Source organism: Euprymna scolopes, chromosome 1 (assembly GCF_053919585.1).
Source record: "Euprymna scolopes isolate OS-2025 chromosome 1, ASM5391958v1, whole genome shotgun sequence".
In the NCBI taxonomy this organism is placed as follows: Eukaryota; Metazoa; Mollusca; class Cephalopoda; order Sepiida; family Sepiolidae; genus Euprymna; species Euprymna scolopes.
The window spans coordinates 80854537-80877786 of NC_136482.1; the positions used below are offsets into that span (position 1 = coordinate 80854537).

At 37.4% G+C, this 23250-nt stretch overlaps 1 protein-coding gene across 1 annotated transcript in view; it reads left to right on the forward strand.

Annotated features, from left to right (window-relative positions):
* Positions 1 to 18090: 18090 nt before the first annotated feature.
* Positions 18091 to 23250, forward strand: part of LOC145242735 (ATP-binding cassette sub-family C member 4-like) — a 275544-nt gene continuing 270384 nt past the window's right edge. Inside the window, exon 1 of the mRNA XM_080105907.1 lies at positions 18091 to 18385. Within this exon, the coding sequence (XP_079962033.1) occupies positions 18312 to 18385 (74 nt within the window). The 5' untranslated portion in view covers positions 18091 to 18311. The remainder of the gene's footprint in view (positions 18386 to 23250) is intronic.

The following is a 23250-nucleotide window of genomic DNA, read 5'->3' on the forward strand; positions in this document are numbered from 1 at the left end:
TGCTGCCCTCCCATTTATAGAGGTAACATGAGAATATTCTAGCATCTCAAAAAAAGTTTATATTTGTTGAAAAGTAAGCGTGTTATTAATGCGTGCCAACTTACATCTAATAATAATAATAATAGTAATAATAATAATAATTCCCTTTGCCCCCCAAACTGGTGGTAGTAGCCTCAACTGACACTACGCCAAATAGTCGTAAAGAGTCAGGGAGGATGGGAAGACCAAGGAGAGAGAAGACTAGCCAGACCTCCACTAGAAGATTCCAGAAAATACTGGCACTTATGAGAGGCTTTTTCCTACCCAAATTTCAGGAAATACCAATGACTGTGTCCAACAAGAAATCAATGATATGCGGCTGTTATAATGCAAGTTCATTTGCAATCGTAAGGGAAAGAGGTGGAGAATACTGGAAAATGGGGAGACTTGTCGTCAATCGATGATGATGACCTGTGTGAGAAACTTCTAGTGAGTAAATAATAATAATAATAATAATGATAATAATAATAATAGTAATAATAATAATACACCACAGGTAAGTTGAAATAGAAATTGGAAAAATATAGAAAGAGAACTACTCTAATTCAAAGGAAGACATACATATGTGGTTGCATAAACCTCTGCTGTTCATGAAGCGTTAAGAAGGATTGTAATTATGCGAAATGCCTTGCTATTGAAAGAGGCAGAGAACATTGAAAATCTAGGAAGATTTCCTGTCACTCAGATTTCAAGGAACATCACTGGTTATTGTCAATGAGAAATCACTGATAATGATTCTTTGAAAACTCCTTGTGCATAAATAATAATAACGATTGCTACTCAGGTTCCAAAATATAACTAACAGTCAATATCAATGAGTACTCAATGGTGATCACAAAATGATTTACAATGGCTACCGAAAGAAGTATAAAGTCTTGGAAATCGGTGGATGCTTGCTGTCATTCAAACTCCAAGGAATACCAATGGTTGCTACTATTGAGTAATAACTGATAACTCATATGAGAACTCCTAGTGAGTATTTTATTTTATTTTATTTTTTTTTTTTACCTTATTAATTTTTTCCCCTACGATATGTGGTGGATTTCTTTTTTTTTTTTTTTAATACATCATTCAACCATGCCGGTTTTCTGTCATATAAAAGACACTTCCCAATTCTACATTGGATATGACATTATTATGTTTCTTTTCTAGCATAAGTCCCAGTGTTCAATCCACAGTATTAATACAACAAACTAATAAGGTACATAACTTTGCTCAATTACCATAATCTATTCTTGTTAGTCTTATTGTTATTCTTATCATTATTAATAGTATTAATATTCAATAGTTGGGGCATGAAATTTCTTCAGTTAATCTAATTTCCCGGGCAGTACTGGTACACGAGTCGGATAGTAATATATAAGATTATATTATGAAAAAAGATAGAAAAAGATAAGACTATCAAACAGAAACATTGTTCTTTCAAAAAAAAAAAAATGAATAAAAAAGAAGTCACTGAAACAAACAGAAATAAATCGTTCTATATACCTAAGATTTTTGCTTGTTCTGACATTCATATTAAAAGGCTACTTTTTCTATTTAAAAATTATTAAAACGAACTTCTTGATATACTCAGTCATGGATATGCGAGCGACTACATGAAGGTTAACTAATTTGTATAGTCCTTTGAAAAATGAGTATTATCAATTATTTATTTTTTATTTATGGTTTCTTATTAGATGATTGGTTTACTGAATTCTATTTATGTATATTTTTTACATTCTGCATAGTTGTTTTTTCTTTTTTTTACATGGGGTTCACCACTTATCAAGGCCCAAATGCCACTCAGGGATAATGGTTATTGCGTGTACAGTAATCAATGAGATAGTATTGTAGTAATCATTAGTATTGGGGGTTTTGATAGAGGGTCTTACTTAAGGGGGCGGTTTGTCAGGAGTGTGTTTATGTTGGACTTGAAGACGTCCAAGTTGTAGTCAGATGGGAAACAGGCAAGCGGCAGAGAGTTCCACTGGCGTGCAGTTCTAAGAAACAAGCTTTGCTCATGGAATCTATGTTTGGATTTAGGCACAGATAATGAGTGGGGAAAATTATTGACAGTAGTTTCAGCCAGACGGGTGTTTCTCGTGAAAGATTGGCGAGAGGGAACGAGGGATTGGAGCTCAGACGAGCACCTGCCATGGAAATAACGATAAAACAAAGACAGGCTCACAACGTCTCTTCTGTGGGAGAGAGGCTGCAGGGAAGAGAAAAGGGCATCCCCCACTAAATCACGCAGTCTATTTTGTACTCTGTCAAGGCAGGATAGAGTGTTTTTAGCAGCTCCTGCCCAGATGTGGCAGCAGTACTCCATCCTTGAACGTACTTGGCTTTTATACAGATAGAGAATTGCATCAGTAGTGAGATATCTTCTGGAGCGGTAGAAGGATCCCACCATTTTCCCAGCGTCCCTGGCAACAGATTTGATGTGCGTGTTCCATTTCAGATCAGGAGTAAAGGTCAAACCCAGAAGCTTGTCAAAACATGGAGCCTCTCCAAGACGAGAGCCATCCATTTCAATTGATGCCAGATGGGGATCAGAGTGTTGATGATGTAAAGATAGAAGCTTGGTTTTGGATGCATTAAAAGTGACCATCCACCTCTTCCTCCATTGTACCACGTGCTCAAGATCAAAGGAGAGAGAATTAGAGAGAACTTTGTCATTTACGGCCTTTGATGTGTTGCCATAGATGGTCGTGTCATCAGCATAGATGTCAACGAATGATTTAAGTATGTGTTTTGGGAGATCATTGATGTAGATCAAGAAGAGAGTTGAGCTGAGGATGGACTCCTGGGGGACTCCAGCATTAATACTGTGGGCCTCTGTTTTCTGCCCATCAACCACTACTCTTATGAACCTATCAGAGAGAAATGATTTAATGATTGAGAAAACATTTCCAGTAGTACCGTAGCTGGAAATCTTGTGAAGTAGGCCCTTATGCCATACCTTATCGAAGGCCATTGATATGTCAAGAGCAATTGCCCTGAAAAAGAAACCTTTGTCAAGAGATTCACTAATCCTATGTGATATAACCGTTATACTGAATTCTGTTCATGTATTATTTTTACATTCTGCATAATTGTGTAGCATTTAAGATGAAAACATTCTAGCACATTGAAATATTTTATATCTATATCTATCTATCTATCTTTCCCTCTGATATATATATATATATATATATATAAAGGAGAATTTGGTTGGGAAATCTTGTCCCATCCAGCATATTCTTCAGACCTAGTTCCTTTGGATTATCACTTATTTAAAGGATTAGATGGTCTTAGGTTAACATCACGACAGGAGATTGAACATGAGTTAGATTCATATTTCACATAAAAACCTAAAGAATTGTGCAAGTTGGGTTTGTATAAGTTCGCTGGCAGATGAAATCAAGTTATAGAGAGTAAAGGTTATTATTGTTATGAATAAGGATTTTTTTAAACACAGTTTTTCAGTTTCAAGATGAAAATTTGAACCAGCCGATGTGATATTTAATACATAATATTTTGTATATAACTCGTTTGTAGATTCATTTTTGCATTTTGCAAATAAATATTTTGTAAATACACAGTCGACAGTCTATAAAATAGGGGATTTGGTTTAGTTTGTCATGATTATAGATATTTGATCTTTGGATATAAGCCCACTTCCATCATGACGTCATCAATTCCTTCATGGTCCTAACTTTGTAGTATCTTTGCATTATGAGAGTAAAATCAATATCTTTTATCATAAAGTATCCTACCGTGCATTTGACATGACAAATTGTGCACCATGATGGCTCTTCCTGCTCAAGCAAGTATAAATGAGTGGCTTTTGTGTGGCGAATACGGAGTATACAACGATGCAAAACATTCAAATATTTAACACCATTTATTATCTGAAACATCAGTGATTTACAAATAAAATTAATTTGTTACATTTTGTTACAGAAAAGGGTTCCATGTTTCCGTCACAATCGCAACAAAAATACGAGAATCCAATAATGAAATTACGTAAAATAATTAGCGTCATTTATTATCTGAATATCGGTGGTTTAGAAAATAAATAATTCTTTACATTTCCTTAGAAAACAGTCCCATGTTTCCATTAAAAACATAAATAACAGTTATTGTTTTTCGAACCTAACAAAAGCATTTAAATAAACTACAACGAACAACAAATCCAGGTAGGTAGAAGAGTAAATTATCTAGCCCAAAATGGTTACTTGCTACTTTTAGTTATTTTTGGATGCACTCATTTAATCCGTTCAATGTCTTCAGTTTTTTTATTTTTACTTTCTTTTTTAAAGTAGGAAAATTTTTTATTTACACGTCAAACAGCGTGCATGTGTGGGAACATGATGAGAATTGGCAGCCAACCGGATGTTAACGCATCCACCATGAGAGACAAAATGAAAAATCGTCTTTTGCACATGGCTCCATGCATCGCTTCCGCTTGAGAAGAAAAAAATAAGATAACCACAAAATAATTATCGACCAATGACAGAGCTCCGTGCCTAAAATAAACACCTCAAATATCACAGTCGCTGGGAGCCGGTTTGCCACTATAAAATGAGGGGACCAAAAAGGAGGGAAGAGGAGATTTGCCCTGCTGCTTCAGTGAACGCACGGACGGATTCTCCCACCTGACCTAAAGAGATGAAGAAGAAAAAGAAATAAGGCACCAGTGAACTGAAGCCGACTACGCTCTCATGTTATGGGCCAAACGCCTTCAATTCTAAACAATGCCTAATTCACACAAACCAAAGAAGAGAGAAGGAGAAAGAAGACGAAGACGCCGGGCTGCTACCGCTGATGAAAGAAGTCACTCGCTTTCCAGTTACAAGCCAGGACATGCATCACCGACAGCAGGATGACCGGCCTAACCTAACCCTCTCCATCATCCAAAAGATAAGTTACATTTTATGAACATTCATTTCTTGTTAATTTATACATACCTACAAACAGTTTATGAACATTCATTTCTTGTCAATTCATACATACCTACAAACATTTTACGAACATTCATCTCCTTTGTTAAATCACATTCCATCCTACGAACACTTTGCCTCTCCTAATACAAATTGTTGGTAGTAAATAAAGTCGGTTCTCAACCTTCAATATTCTTCTGTCTTTAATTATATGGAGTCAGAATCTACACAATTCCAACGTTATTCATTTCATGTATTCTTGGTTGTGGCCTCTATGGCATCCTTTCCCACCTCCCATCATCTTTTATAAAAACCATTAGGCGTTATGTGTGTGTGTGTGTGTAATTATTTTTCCTTCAATTTTATAAAACTCGAGAGTTTATTTTGAAGGTTTTGCCAAAATGAAACTCGATTTTGTAAAATTTAAATAGTTAAATATTGCCAAAAATCAATAATAATGATAAAAAGAATAGTTATTTAATGGCAGAGAACAGACACAGACAGAAGGTCCGTTTTAGAGGTGGGGAAAATACAATTCTCCCACAGGTGGCACACTGGATTGGGAAAAAAAACCTTTTTTTATATACGTGGAAGGAGGGAGGGGGTTTACATTAGGTCCACCTCCACAATTTTCTGTAGAATGACGACTTTTAAAAGTTTTTGACTATGTTGATTAAGAAAATACTTTTAGAGATCACTGGCTGCCAGGTTTGTACACACGTGTGATAATTCTACTTTTCTACTACCGACACTGCAACCCCCAATTTTTATTTTTTGCATTTGTGGGTAAGGATGCTGACAACGATTATTACGGTAAAATTTGGGAGAATTATTTCCACCCACCTCTCCAAAGAAAAGGTGGTAGTCTACTCCGACAGCCGTTATGCGGATGTTGGGGGTATCTTAAGATGGCGAGGTTGGTGGTGTCTATTCTGAAAGCCATTCTTAACATGGGAAGTTTGGGGTGTCTATTCTGAAAGCTGTTCTTAATATGGAGAGTTTGGGATGTCTATTCCAAATGCCATTCTTAACATGACAATACTCAAAGAAGTGAAGTGAAAAAAGTCATAATTATTTTTTACATGTTAATATAAGACGGCATCAAACTGGAATTTAATTTAATACTATTAGTGGAAGAGTTGAAAAGAAAAGGAAAACTTGAACAACAAATGAAAACAGCTAGGACTGCTACCACTGATTTCGATCACTCTAAACAGAGAAGGCACATCACAATGATGGTTTAAGAAATTTTGTGGCAATGACGAGAGTCTTGAAGATAATGAGCCTAGTAGTCGGCCATCGGATGCTGACAACGATCAATTAAAAGCTTTAGTCAAAGCCAATCCACACACAACTGTTTGAGAACTTGCTTCTGAATTAGACATAATGTATATAACGATTTCCAACCACTTGAGAGAGATTAGAAAAATAAAAAGACATCATACATGGGGGCCTCACGAATTGAACAACAACCAAAAGAAATGCAATTATGAAGTGTCATCTTCCATTCTTTTATGCAACAGGAATGACCCATTTCTGTGACTTATAATGAAAAGTGGGTTCTTTACAACAACTAGTGATGCTCAGCTCAGTGGTTAGATGCCGATAAAGCTCCCCGACACTTCCCAAAGCCAGAGTTGCACCAAAAGAAGTTCATGCTGATTGTTAGGTGGTCTGCAACTGGTCTCATCCATTACAGTTTTTTGAATGCAGGCAAAAAGATTACAGTGGTGAAGTATTGACAAAACTGTTAAATAGTCAACCTATGCGTGAGTGAGAACTAGACACTAAAATTAAAAACTGACACAAGTGCAAAAATGAATGTGATAACTAAAAATATATAAAACATTTCTCTGAAGCCCAAATTATCTTAAACATTAGCGAGGCTAAGCCCTTATAGTAATACAGGCATCCAAATCACCAGGAAATGCCCAGCATTGTTGCTTGATTAAAAATTAAAAATACATCATTTATAGTGACAGACACTGATTCAAATGCAGTCCTTGAAGCGAATAGCGTCTGAAAATTTGCACATAATAAACAGGGTATATAACATAAGCAATTCCGACATTTAAGTTTATTACAACATTATGAAGTCTGAATCAGGGAAATAGGAACACTACTATAAAATAGGAACACTACTATAAAAATACAATACAATATACAAATCTAGGCGCATCTTCTGTCATCCACAGTTCAAGAAATATTCCATTTGCCATGAAACGAAAACTAAACGAAAAAATGGCAATAATTGGAATAATAAAACCGGCACAGAAACCGACAGACAGAATGTGTTCACTAGTCAAAGGAGAAAATATAAGCTTTAATTAACTTTTATGCTGTGATCGAAAGGATCTAGTCTTAAAAAAAGTGTTAAGACAAACACATATAATATTTCTAAGTATTAGCAAAAGTAAAAAGTGAACCTTGGGTTTAACTCTCACTTCCCTTATTTTGTCCTTTAGTCATCACATTCCATGAGCGATGTTTCTGACAAAGGGGGAATAATTGCTGTGTTTTTGAATCGGAATCTATCCATCTAACACTTATATTTTTTTACCATGAAGTAGTATTTTCTTTTCAGCTCTTTACATCAAGTGGCTTCATGCCTTGTTTGCCATAAAAAATTAATGTAAACCATTGCATGAAAAAAAAAAAAAAAAGAATTTACTCGATTACCTACACCATTACCAAATGGTGTAGGTAAATGTAGATTGAAGAAAGTTTGACAGTGTCCGAGTAAAAAAATCAAAAGTTAGCTGCCAGTGAAGAATAGTTAATGCTCAAGAATCCAGTGGATAAAAAGGCAGGACTGATGAAATAAATGCACTCCACAAGCTGATCGATCAGTGCATTATCAAATAGCCTAACATGGCAGTTCTCCGAGATAGAGAAAATAAGGCATCATTTAAGAGTGTTTAAGATCCACGGTGACAAGAATAAGATCACAATAATTTAAAATGATAATTTTGTGGCACTTTTATGATAAGTTTCTCCTCTGCTTGAATATATGTGTTGTTCTATTTAAAAATAAATCATACGGTTCATTTAGGACAGATAAAATTAATCCCCCCCCCCGCGAACTGAAGAGTTTAGTACCACCTCTCTGTGTCTTTGTGACGATTAAAAGAATAACTAAACCTTATGTATAGAATCATTATTCAGTGTTTGATCAAAACCAGTTAAATAATTTTAATCCTAGAAAATGTCTAAAATTTAAGACTTAAAATGTCTTAAGAAGAAATTCATGTTCGCGGGGGGGGGGGATTAATTTTATCTGTCCTAAATGAACCGTATGATTTATTTTTAAATTGAACAACACATATATTCAAGCAGAGGAGAAACTTATCATAAAAGTGCCACAAAATTATCATTTTAAATTATTGTGGTCTTATTCTTGTCACCAAAAGCAGGCGACACAAGTAAGTGTGTCCTTGAGTGCGGTTATAAAACCGTCTTTTAGACGCTTTTCATACACATTCATACAGCTACACTTTGTATTAAATGTATTGGTTAAAGTCCAAAGTTTATCATCTGAGCTTGACCTAATTATAACCATAACTGTAATTAAGTCAGAGTGTATGAAAACCAAAATTACACAAAAAAATCACTGTATTTTATTATTGTGTGTATATATATATGGAGAGGGGGTGGGTGACAGGAAAATAAATCAAATGCAGTTGATGTCATTGATACGTTTTAGTACTCCCATAGTGTTCCCCATTTTTTCGGCTGACATTAATTCCTTGTCTCGTTAACCTGTCTCCTCGAGTGGCTCTTGGCCTTCATAAATGGTGACCTCAATAGTAAAAACAAACAAACAAACAACTAAAAAACACTCAAATAAACTCATATAAATATTTCTGATTTGAGATGATGAGTGGTAAGTTGGGAATGGTGATGCTGACATGGATAAGAGGACTGATAACTCTAATTTTAATTCTTAGTGAATATTTCAAATTCAAAGGTTGTCAACATTTAGTCCTTCTTCCAGCTGACTGATGCTCCACAAATGTTCCATTGTAACATCTGTTGCTATTCAATACATAGCATCACCAACCACCTTTCTTTGACCACTTCACTCATCAACTAAAATCAGAAATCCTTATATGAATTCCTGTTAGCCCCCACCCCTCCGCCTATCACTCCTGCCATAAAAGAAGGCGAATTTCTTTTAATTTTGGATATTAGCTATCATAAATATTTTCACATCCACTTTGGATATTGACCACCTTCATATGGTGTTTCCTGCTGTAAGTATCTGAACTAAAAATAGAATCGGACGGAGATGGGGAAAGAGCAATGCCAACAGCAAAACCAAACAGGTCAAAAAGTGTAACATGCTGATACATAGGAATTACCACCATTTCTGAAGTGATCAGGCAACATTTTAGGTATTCTGTTGAGTAATGTTCTCATTTCCCCTTCACTCCTCACATTAAAAACCGGCCTTGTGCCTAATTTGCTCGGTGGGGGGGGGGGAATAAATACCAACCCTACTAATAGCAGTGAATCAATAAAATTTCTTGTTCTATACATAGGTGTCCAGTTATTTCTTATCGTTCCATTATTAGCACATATACCATTCACAAGTGAATACTATCAAGAACACAAAAATGACTTGCATGAAAAGTAATAATAATAATAATAATAATAATAATAAGTACTGGGGCCTTGGGTTATACTACTGCGACTTTGAAGAGGTTTATAATGCCGGGATCTTGAGGAGACTTATTGCCACACAAATCCCAAAGAAGACCAATAGTTTTTGTGATAACTCAAAGTTATTTGCAATAGTTATCAAAGAGATAGTGAGTATTGGAAATTTGGGGAGACCTGTTGTCACTCAAACTCCAGGGAATACTATCGGTTATTATCAGTGAGTAATCCTTCATTGAGGATATATTATGTGATAACTCCTCCTCCTCCTCCTCCTCCTCCTACTCCTCCTACTACTACTACTACTACTACTACTACTACTACTACTACTACTAATAATAATAATAATAATAGGTTCAATGGTTGCTATATTGTTGGGGATGTAAATGAGGATGAGCTCCCACTCTCTTATAAAGTACTCCAAAGGCATGCTAAAATGTATAGCCTCAGACAGTCTAGTCCTAACCCTAGCCTTATCGTGTGGCTTAGTTACTAAGCCCAGCAGACCTGGACAGGAGAGGGCACATTAGGCAAGTAACTGGTGCCTTAAAATCAGTAGTTTTGGGAATGTGATGCTCGATAGTCTGGACAGACTGGCCATCTAGGAGGATGAAAACTCTGATTTCAAACCACTAGAGATGGTTTCTCAAGAAAACACACAAAAAAGAAAAACATTGGTGGTTGTGTAACCTAAAATTTACTGAACTTTTTATGAATAAATTGTCAAATGAAATTATTGAGAATAATGGCATGAATAGGACAAGAACACAAAGTGAAGGACATCCACCCACCAGGTGCATCTTGATACAACAGTGAGAGCCTGGTTATCATCTTGTAACTGCTAGAATGAAATGGAATAAAGAGATTGATACGTGCATGGAGTGCTTCTTTAGAAGTAATCCTTATGATGAAAATGAAAATCCTATCAGGGGGTGCAGACAACATATGTTTAGAGAATGGAAAGAATGAGGAATGTTTGAATCACCAGAACAGCGTGTATGTGATCATGCAAGAGCAATACGGAAAAATGGATGGTTATCAAAGCTGAAATTGGAAGCTATAAAAAGACAGGTGAATGCAGAAGTAATGAGAAATGACACAGGAAATGAACAAGATGCGCAGATTAATGAAGAAAGGACAGAGAATTAAGTGGAAGATGTAGTTGAAGTGACAGGAAATAGAGAGGAAACAAGAGACAATGTAATTGGTAATAATGGGGAAACTGATGTGAGGTGCTTGGAGAAACTCAGTAAGTGAGAAGGATTACTGACAGATTAAAAGAGATTATGATGCAAGGAAAAAAATGTGATGGAATTATGTGTAAGAAACTAGATAGAAAACTCTGAAGGTTCAGGTAGACAAATTGTGGTGAAAGTGGCTTACTGCTAAAGAGGCTGCGCGTTTGTGCCTGCAGAGCACAAACTAAGAATCAAGATGGCGCCCGCATGCATTTATGTGGAAAAAAGTCTCGTGGAATCTCGGAGAATCTTGTACCCTGATTCCATAAAAACGAGGAAAGAAAAGCGGGAGGAGAGACGATTTTGAGTCACGAAAACGAACGGACGTGTGTAAAAGAAGAGGTAGAAGAAAAGAGTGTGGTGAACGAAACAAACAACGACTCGGTTGAAAGTAGAGTTGTAACGAACACAATCTATTCCGGCATGACGTCAGGATTTAACCTCAAGCTAATTCCCCTGTTTGATGGCAGTAGCACTGATCACTCAGTGCAGGAATGGGTGGAAAAAGCAGAATTAATATGTCAGCTCAGTGGGGGGAAGCATATAGAATGTGTGGTCCCAATGCGCCTCACTGGGGGAGCATATGCAGTATACCAGCAGTTGGCTGATGAGAAAAAAACAGATTTCGCCTGCATCAAGCGCGCCCTTTTTACAGCATTTGCATTAGATCCAATTACTGCATGGAAGGAATTCATGGCCCGAAAATTACATCCCGGGGAAACGGTGGAGGTGTATCTGGCTGAGCTAAAAAAGCTATCGGTCCTTTTTGGAGGGATGTCAGACAAAGGCTTGGTGTGCGCCTTTGTTGTAGGATTACCTAAGAGTGTGGAAGATCTGCTCCGTGCCTCATCCCAAGTGGACGAGATGGACATATCGGAAGTATTGGCGCGGGCACGAGCAATACTAAAGAAAAGCCCTAACACTATAGACCAAGTGGCAGCTGTACAACCATCACAGGTTGGATTGCAGGACTGGGCGCAGCTACAACCTGCTATAAGTGTGGAGGACCCAACCATTTGGCCCATGATTGTCTTTCGTCACGTCAACCAACTCGGAAACTAGACGGGCCGCAGTGCTACAAGTGCAAAAAACGCGGACACTTGGCCCGCACCTGTCCGGGAAACGGGCAAGAGGAAGAAGTTACAGCGCCAGTCTTCTCCCCAGATCGTCATTGAGCAGGGCGCTACCCACTGTAAGCATACACATTAATGGAAGCGAGTGCCTCGCGCTTATGGACACTGGGTGCACCCAAACTCTCGTAAGCAAGATATGCTGTGCCATTTGGAAAGCAGAGAGAATTCCGGTACTAACTGTAGGCGGAGGTTCATTAGCCTCTTGTGGGGTGAGCATTATCCGTGCAAGCATCAACGATGGGCCTGCAGTAGCCGTGCGAGCCCTGGTGATGGAGGGAGAGCTTCTCGGGTACGACCTACTCCTGGGTATGGACTTGATTACACAACTGGATGGAATTACCGTGGACAGAACCGGCAAGGTACAGTTCTCCCGATGTGAGGAACATGTTTGTGCTGCCATAACTTTCGACGAGCCTGACTTTCATGCAGAGTATGATAGAAACACCAATGCATGGACGGCGTCTTGGAAGTGGTCAAACGATCAGCCACCAATATCCTTGCGAAACCGGTTATCGGAATATCCCCCACCCATGTGGCTAAGGGAACAGTATGAAGAAGAACTGCAAACGTGGATCGACAATAGCTGGCTTCTTCCATACCCAGAGGATGAGCTTGGCCCCCCGCAAGGGCTGATTCCCTTGATGGCCGTCGTACAAGAGACCAAACAAAAGGTCCGCCCCGTCCTAGACTACTGTGAGCTCAATGAGCATGTCGACCCATATACAGCAAGGGCTGATGTGCGTGCACTCAAATTAAGGGATTAGCGACCGCAGGGATCGAACGTGGCAACTCTGGACCTACGCAGGGCCTATCTGCAAATACGCATTGAGAAGAAATTGTGGCCATTTCAGACTGTGGAAATTAGAGGAACCCGATATTGTCTAACCAGGCTAGGGTTCGGTCTAAATGTGGCCCCAGGCATTATGACAGCAATCATGCATGCTATCCGGCAGCAAGATGAGACAGTGCAACAGGCAACATCCTCATACATCGATGATATATTCGTCAATGAGAACCTCATGTAAGCGCAATCGGTTAGAATGCACTTTGAAAGCTTTGGACTGACATGTAAGGAACCAGAGCGTCTGTGCGATGGAGCAAAAGTTCTCGGCCTGCACGTGCGCAATAGCAAGGAGGGACTTTGCTGGAGAAGAGGAAGTCACGTTCCCAAGGTCCCAGCAAACATCACTTGACGAACAGTGTTTTCGCTTTGTGGAAAAATGGTAGGCCATTTCCCTGTGTGCGGTTGGCTCAGGGTGGCCGTGGCAGCCATAAAGAGACGTGCAACAGCCGTGTCGTTGGGATGGGACGATGCAGTACACGATGTCACCCTAAGGAGCATGTTGACAGAGACTGTGTCCAGAGTGACCAGTGATGACCCCGTTCAGGGAAAGTGGTGCGTCAGCGGGAATGAGTTCACGGTCTGGGTGGATGCTAGTTCACTGGCCCTTGGAGTTGCCCTTGCAGTTAATGATTCCATTATTGAAGATGCCTGTTGGCTTCGGCCAGAGAATGATTCGAGGCACATAAACCTGGCCGAACTTGATGCCATATTGAAGGGCGTTAACTTGGCGCTTCAATGGCACGCCAAGGTTCTACATATCATGACTGACTCGGCATGCACTCATCAGTGGATAACCGATGCATTAAGTGGAAGAGCACGGCTGACGACACGAGCATCGAGTGAGATGTTAATTCGAAGACGGCTTGCCACCTTGGTTGACACCATCACAGAGTACGACCTGACCGTGGACGTAGTGTTGATCAGGTCTGCGCTCAACAGAGCAGATGCTTTGACAAGAGTCCCTCAACGATGGCTTCTGGCTGGTGCTCGGAGAGATGCTGATAATCTGCAAAACACATGTGCAGCAGTTGTGTGTAATGTGGATGCAGCGCGCATCATGGACATTCATCGACAGTGTGGACATCCTGGCATCAATCGGACACTGTACTTTGTCAAGATGATTGATCCAGGAGTAGGAAAAAAAGATATCCGAAGAGTGGTGGAAAGTTGCGAGGCCTGCCAATCCATCGACCCAGCTCCAGCATGATGGAAGAAAGGGGAGTTAGGAGTGAGTGGTAAGTGGCAGAGAGTGGGCATGGATATCACACACTACGGTGGCAACCACTTCCTTACCCTCATCGATTGTGGGCCTACACGTTTCGCAGTCTGGAGACTCCTCGGGCGCCAGGACTCTTGCAACATTATTCGCCAGCTGTCATCCGTGTTCTGTGAAAGAGGTGCGCCCGATGAAGTGTTGACGGACAATGACCCAACCTTTTGCAGCCATCAGATGAGGCAGTTCTTACAAGAATAGGGTGCGGCTGCAGCTTAGATGCGCTTATGTGCCTTCTGGCAATGGTATAGCTGAGAGAAGCCAAAACAATTGCAGCCAGGAAGCAGTGCACCATCGCAGAAGCTGTGTACTGGTATAATCTCATGCCAAAGGATGGCGTCTCTCCAGGAACGGCGCCTGCAAACGCAATCTATCAGTACCGTTTCCGAGAAAAAGGAATCCACCCTGATACAACTGTGGCCACTGAGATAGAATGGAATCGATATGCCAAAGGGGATGCTGTTTGGGTGAAGCCGCCAGGAAACCGATGTACTGACAAGTATAAACGAGGCACAGTGACCGATGTGGTGAGTCAGCAGTGTGTCCAGGTTGATGGCGTACCCCGTCATGTTAGGAACCTACGGCCAGCGACACATGTACCACCTTCAGTGGACGATGAGAGTGATTCTGACTCTGAGACGAGTGGGCCATCGCTTTGGTTTGCACCATCCCTATCAAGCAGTGACTCTGATATCAGTACCCTCCACAGAGATGAAGCCTTCCCCGACCATCAGGCGGTGGATGAGAACGCACGCGAAGACAAGAGTAGCACTTCGTAGAAGCACCTGACAGCGGCGATCACCACCCCCCTGTCGTCTCTGTGATCATGAGATCAGGGGGGAGTGTGGTGAAAGTGGCTTACTGTTAAAGAGGCTGCGCGTTTGTGCCTGCAGAGCACAAACTAAGAATCAAGATGGCGCCCGCATGCGTTTATGTGGAAAAAAGTCTCGTCGAATCTCGGAGAATCTCGTACCCTGATTCCATAAATAACGAGGAAAGAAAAGCGGGAGGAGAGACGATTTTGAGTCACGAAAACGAATGGACGTGTGTAAAAGAAGAGGTAGAAGAAAAGAGTGTGGTGAACGAAACAAACAATGACTCGGTTGAAAGTAGAGTTGTAACGAACACACAAATAAACGAAGCAATGAAGTATGTGAAATGCAGGTCCATCACAGAAACAAATAATTTAGTCGTAGCAGGAAGTGTTTGGATCACAAAAATATTTAGATTGAAAAGACAATTAGGTGCGAAGAAGACAAAGAAATTCAAACAACTGAATGAAAAGTATAGAGTGGAAAGAAAGGGAATTAAAACTGTCTTAGAGGAAATAAAATAAAGAGCAAAAAGTGCAAAGATGAAAGAAGTACAAAGAAAGAAATGAACAGTTTAGAAAGAATAAGTTGTTGGTTTAGACCAGAAGTTCTATGAAGATCTTAATAAAAAGTCAAATTACATACATGAAGAACCAAATTCAGAAGAATGCACAAAATTTGGGGGTGATTTTGGAGTGTTAAAAAGGAAGATAATGGAAGTGCTTTGTGACTGAAAGATGTGACGAATAAAATAGAAAGTAAGTTAAAGCAAACCAAAGATGTGGTGAAACTGAACAAGGAGAAAGTTCAAAAACAATGTAGGAAAATTCACAACTGGAAGGTTCCAGAACCAGAGCATGTACAGGGATATTTGATTAAAAAAAAAAAAAAAAAAAAAACCACCTTAGCAACTTACATCAAAGGATTGCACCTCAAACTGATAGAATTTTGACAGATGTAATTCTTCAATGAAATACACATAGACGAACAGGCCTATGCCAAAAGGATACATCAAAGGGCACGGTGGTTGATAACTACTAGCTTATAATCTGCCTTCCATTGATGTAGAAGCTACTGACAGGCTTTTGGCATATGAGATTTCCCAATATCTGCAACAACAACAGATCTTACCTGAGAAAAAAAATGGATGTACACAAGGTAGTACGGGGGGGGGGAGCTAAACATCAATTGCTTATTGATAGGACAATACTTTAGAATTGTAAGAGAAGATCCACAAATCTATGCATGTCATGGATAGATTACTGTAAAGCATATGATCTGGTTCCAAATAGCTGAATTAAGGAATATATGGAAATATTTGCCATAGTGGCGAATGTGTGAGATTTTTTTGGAAAGAAATATGAAACAATGGAAGGTGTCATTGAAACAAAAAAGATCTTAGAGAAGTTCATGTGAAGAAAATTACTTTTAAGGGAACAGCTTGTCGCCATTGTTGTTTATTTTGAGTATGGTACCCTTGTCGTTCATATTACAAAAGGTAAATGCATGTTAAAGAAGGAGTACTGCGTAAACCATTTATGATTTATGGATAATTTAAAATTGTATGCAAAGAATGAAGACCAGCTAAGTATACTTGTGAGGACTGTTCACATGTTCAGTAATGACATAGGTACGGAATTTGGCATGGAATTTAAAGGAGGAAAACTTGGTGAAGTGAACTTTTGAATGGCAAATTGATAAAAGAGGTTGGAGAAAAAGGATACACCTATTTAGAAATTGTGAAATTAGGTAACAAAAGAAGCTTAAATAATAGAAAAAGAATACAAGACTATGGTTGGTTCTAAGGTCAAAATTGAATGGGGAAAACAAAATATCTACAGTAAACAGGGGCAGTAGCTATATTTTGATATAGGGTGTGTATTATTCAATGGAAAAAAAACGAGCTGAGAGATATGGACAGGAAGACAAGGAAAACGATGATTATGAATAGAGCTTTTTATTTTGATGTTGATAGGCTATATGTAAAAAGAAAAGAGGAAGGACGAGGACTAATATGTGTAGAATGATGCATGAAAGAAGAAAATAGTCTGAAAGTTTACATGTAACAAAAAGCTTATAAAAAGTGTGTTAAAATTTGCAAAAATTGCAAACAAGTGAACTAGTAGGGATCAAAGAACTTTAGGCAACAAATGAACAAAATGCAAAAGACAAGTGGTTTAAGAAAAGAAAAATGCATGGTTAATTCAGTAGGGATCTACCAGAGACAGTGGACAAGGAAAAAACCTGGCGATGTTTGTTGAAATGTGACTTGAAGGTTGAGACAAAAGCCCTAATATGTGCTGCACAGGAGCAAGCACTCAGGACAAATTATGTGAAGTATCACATGGATAAAACATCTGTAAGTCTCATGTGTTGACTATGTGGGCAGAAAGGTGAGAATGCATAACACCTCGTCAGTAGTTGTAAGAAATTGACTCAAAAAGAGTACAAGAGGCATTATAACAATGTTGTAAGAAAGGTCCATTGGAATATATGTAAGAAAAGAGGATTGGAATGCAGTGAAAAATGGTATGAGCATGTTCCAGAAAGGCTGGTGGAGAGTGATAATGTGAAATTATTGTGGGGTGTGAATATCCAATGTGATAATTTGATTGAAACAAAGGGACCAGATTTAGTCTTGTTAGAAAAAAGGAACACAAGGCAATAATCATTCATATAGTAGTGCCAGCTGATGTGAATGTGGAGGAAAAAGAAAAAGAGAAGGTCGAAAATACCAGGACTTGAAAAGGAAGATAAAACGATTGTGAAAATCGAAGAAGATAGAAGTTGTACCTGTTACCTGTTGTGATGAGAACCCTGGGAATTGTGGCAAAAGAATTTGATAAGTGGATTGAGAAAATTGGGATCCATTACAGTGGGGTACTTCAGAAGACTGCCTTGTTGGGAACTGCCAGAATCTTACGAAAAGTTCTGGGAGCCTGAGAAAAGAAGATGCTAATAGCCCATGATCATTTATCATGATCCGCCTATCAGCATAAAATCGGTAATAACAACAGCCGGTCACAAAGTATGACAACAGAAGAAGAAGAAGAAGAAGAAGAAGAAGAGATGAGATGTTCTATAGCTATAAACTTTATAGCCATATAATCAATGTGCTTCATTCGGCCATAAAATAAAACACCACAACGCATGCCCGTGTAGTTGTTACTACAGCTGCTCCTGCTGATAATTTGTATCTTCTGTTCTGTGAGGAGCAATCGGAATACCAACGCCGGTTACTTGGCCTTGTTTTTTTTTTGTTTTTTTTACATAATGTTTACAGTAAACAGAAATTGCATTTAGGAGGTTTACTGATTAAAGTCAGGGACTTACAAAGAACATCTTTTTTTTTTTACCAAATATATTTTATAATTACCTTTTTAAAAACAATAACAAACGGAGAGCCATGGAAGAACCACCGCTTCACCACAATCCCAATCCCATGGCACGAGCCAATTGTTTTTCTAAACTTTTATTTTGGTAAGTAAAACAAATACATACACATAAAAAAAAAATTGTAAGTAAATACAAGGACTTGAATAAATCCCAGTTTCTTTTTCTTTTTAAATATAAAGTTTTCTATTATAAATTATATTTTATTGATAAGAAACAGAAAATGAAAAAAGTTTTACGTTGAAAAGCGCGTCAAACATAGGTAATTAATTTATCTAACATCTCATTTTCCGCTAAAAAAAAAAAAAAAAAAAAATACCGTAAAATTGAAAATATCCTTTTGTTTGCACAATGTCGTGGCTTATAATTTTAGTAAGGACAAGAAGGAAAAATAATTTGCATTAATACAAATATCAGGCTAGATTCTGAATTTTTTGCGTATGCGCACACACCCGCGCCCGCGTATATTCCTTTACGTAACTTTAATAAATTTACATTTTTTTTTTAATTTACTATTAATCAAATATTTATTGAAATCAAAAATAAAATAAGGGAAAACAAAAACGAATTAAAAATAATCCCGTTTTAAAAAAATGTAAACAACTATATTTTGTAATTATTTTTCTTGAAGTCCTTACTGCTTTCACCCGAACAACGTCGGATAAATACAGCTCGTTAAAAATATGGTATTTATGTAGAAAATTTTTTTGTAGGATTTTCAGATTAAATTCAATCTTTATGATATCTTTTGTTTATTAAATTGTTAGGTGAAACTACAGAATAGTTAAAAAAAAAAAAAACCCCAAAAAACAAAAAACGCGTTCCTCTCCTTATATTAAGAATGAGTTTCTAAATGTTATTACAGTACGGCCCGTATTCTGCATGAGTACCGAAAATATATATAAATAGTTATATAAAAAAAAAAAATGATCTATTTTCCTGTTTATTTTATGAAAGGTGATTTTATTTGCATTATGAGGCGTGGTAAAAAAAAAAAAAAAAACACACACACACACACACACACACACACCCGTGGCCACGCTGTTTAAATGTGCTTTTTTGTCATTTTAACAAATATTTACAATTGAAGTAAGGGATTTTTTGGTATTGAACCTTCAGTTATTAGTCTCCCCATTCTTATTTAACCCATTAGTTTTATAATTTTTATTATCAGGAAACCCGACTTTGTCCTATATTGAACCCCAGGTTAATGCTGTAACTCTCCTTGATCAAAATGTATCCAAACCTGAGTAATTTGGGTACTAGTGCACTTATTGATCCGTACTGAAATAATAACGTTATTAATTTAGAAAACAATTCTTAACATGGGGAGGGGAGGGTGTTTTGTACCTATTCTGTACTCTAACCTTACAATTTAATAAAAACACATATCATTAAACTTGAAAATACCATTTAAGAAATAGCGCGGATCAGTAAGTGCATTCATTAGCACTGTAATTTGGTTTGAGAATAGAGATGTTTATGGGAGTATCTCCAAAACACAAGGAGTTCGGGAAGAAAAAAAAAAAAAACACAAACAGTCGAGAACCATAATTGTTTGAGAATGTTACGTAACGAACAAACCTTGGCGTCGGTTGACACAGAAAACAAGGTTTTCAGTACATGTGTGCGGGTTTGCATATTTTTTTACAGTCCCCCCCCCCCCCAAAAAAAAATGTTATAAATTCATTTGGTTTTTATGTAGAATTCAACTCAAATTTTAAAAAATAAATAAACGCACAGAATTTTTTTTTTTTTATGTACGTATCCTTACGGAACAAATATGTCATATTCCAAAAATCACATAGATTGATCAAGTAGTTTTATTTTTTAACTAAGAAACGCAAAACGGAAGCACAGTTAAGTCCACAATAATTCAAACTTACAAGATCAGTCTTATAATGTTACCGATTTTTAATTAATCTCTTTAAATCGATTTTAATTATTATTATTTTTATTATAAAAGTAAAACTATTTGATCAATTGATGTATTCTTTTGTTTTTAGAATGAGATTTCCGTTTCCTGACAGGTAGATACATCATACATTTTTTCTGTGTTAAAAACATTTTTTTTTGTTAGGTTGAGTTCTAAATAAGAATGGTTTATTTATTCAAAAATAAATAAATAAGAACGGACTACGAGCACCATTTTCTCCAACATTAAAAGCGAACCTAATCGTTTTGCTGTTTAGTGTTTTATTCCCTAATATTAGGCTAATAACAATAATTATCAGTACAGTTTTTATAGTGAATAATTTTATTGTCGCTATGCTCGCAAATAAATAAATGGGCATTTTTACAATGGTCAATAAAATAATAAAAATAAATAAATAAATAAATATACAGCAAATGTTTATCAAATTGTAAAATCTCATTTTCCGCTAAATAATACAGAAAACTTTAAAATATCCTTTTGTCTGTTTGTACAATGTCATAGTTTATAATTTAAGTAAACTTTTCTACCTTCCTGGATATTTTTTGTGTGTGTTTTAACTTAAAGCATTAATTTAATTTGGAACAAAAGTAGTGTCAAGTCTGTTGGGTTAGAACCGTTTAGTTATAGCTGTCTGGACCCTCGATAATTGCTAAAAAATCGAAAATTAAATAAAATACAGGTTGAAACCTATTCAATAAATGTCACCAATCTTATGAAAATGTAATGTTCGACCGGTGGTGCCCTGAAAACTTTTTCATGGAAAACTCGTCCATTTTTGTTAGGTAGGAAAACTAGTCCATTATTAAATAAATATCAATTGAAAACACATTTTATGACCGTTCTTGAAGGAGATATTGTTTTTAAAAAGAGACTACACATTCCATAATATTTAAAAAATATATTTTTATTTGTTTACTGTTGTTTCAAAAAAGATAAAATCGATTTTTCTAAGTGTTCATTTTCTACCTAGCTATATATATATTATTCCTTATTGGAATTTTTTAATTTTTTTTAAGATGAGCAGTGTATGTTAGTTTTTATTTTATTTCGGACTATTAGTGTCATCTTATCTTTTTATTGGTGCACAACGTTTCGGCCAACTTCCTCTGGCCTTCGTCAGGGGGTAACCGCGACGGATAGGAACTTCGAATCTCCTAACTGCATTGTCAGCCATCACTGCCATCCGTAGTTGTTGTCGTCTCACCACATTTTTGACCAATTACCTCTGGCACGCTTTGGGTGGGATTGAAACCGCTATCTTCAGACAATGTTCATCTGGAACCGTAGAGATTCAACGTCTCTATCAACTGCGCCACGGGCCCCAAAGGATGGCAGTGATGGCTGACAATGCAGTTAGGAGATTCGAAGTTCCTATCCGTCGCGGTTACCACCTGACGAAGGCCAGAGGAAGTTGGCCGAAACGTTGTGCACCAATAAAAAGATAAGATGACACTAATAGTTGTGCACCAATAAAAAGATAAGATGACACTAATAGTCCGAAATAAAATAAAAACTAACTTCTACCTAGCTGGCCAAGTTTTCAGTAGTTTAACTTATTTCAAAGCATTCATTCAGTTTAAAAAAAAAAAAAGTAGTGTCGAGAGTTACGTGCGAACAAGAAAAAATATCCGACATGAGAGAATGATCGCATCTTAGAAGTTTCGATAATCGCTGAAAATACTGAGGGGGATATAGTTTTAAAAAAAAAACCCTCTCTCTCCAAAAAAATGAATTTTAATATTTTAAAAATATAATTTAGGGTGACTTTTTTAAAAAAACTATATCTCCTTCCAAACAAAACAATAAACAAGAAAAAATGAAATTAAAAATATTTTTGAATAGCGTGAGTAGAGTTTTCGATAAAATTGATAAATAAATTTTGGGTTTGTTTTTCAATTCACAGAGGCACGAATAAGTGGTGACAAAATTCAAATATATTACTGTAGCAACTGCTATGCCCGGCCGAAATAAATGCCCGGCAGGAACATTTCACATGATCACCGCTTTGAAATGCCTACACGTATGAAAAACGCGTAGAAACATGACGATGTGATGCGACCATCATACACATAAAAGAAAAGGAACTGTTATGCTCCCTCGCGTATGACTGCAGTAAACAGGCTGGAACGTTCGAGAAAGCCTGTATATAAAGATTTACCCGCCAAAATTAAATCAGCTTTCTCTTCAATTTTTCAAGTTCAACATATGTTGGAAGGAACTCTGTCTGTGGGATATGTACCCCCCTCCCCACCGTCATGATTTTACGTGCAACACAGACGAACTTAAATGCTCACTGTGGAAATTTACCACATATAGTGAGGACTCAAACCTCCTTTTAAATATTTTTATTTCAAACTACTGTTATGACGCACACACACACACACACATATTCGCTAATACTAACTGTTTCTCTCAAAAATAGCCACATGAACTTTAAACCCTGGTGTGGCTCTCTTATTATAAAAAATAAGTAATTTCAAGCCTTGTGCCATACTCACAAAATCCTCACCATTATGAACATTCAGCTCAAGAAAATACTTATGTTGGAACAATATAAATTAATATTCTTAACACGTAAATAAATGTTGTTTATTTCATGTTAATACAGCGATTTCATGCTCTTTGTCGAGTGTCGTCATTTCCGGAATGTATTTATTTAATTTTTTTTTTATTACTTTATGTAAGGGTGTAGATTGGTGAACTTCGACTTGCATCACTACTATTGATGACTCCACCGTGAATTCAGAATCTGATGAACGCTCAGATGGAATACAGATCACTCATTTCAAATAACATTATTAATAGCGATGGCGAACATTTTATTAATTTAATAAATCTTAACTCCTGTGGTACACAGACAGTGATCGAGGAATTATCAGATGGCAGTTGCGGACTAGAACATCCATGCAGTATACATAGAGAACAACAACGTGTCATCAAATTCAACTACGCTTGGGTAGACGACCTTACACTTTGGTTCACACATGTAGAGGGCCAATTTTATACTCCAATGATC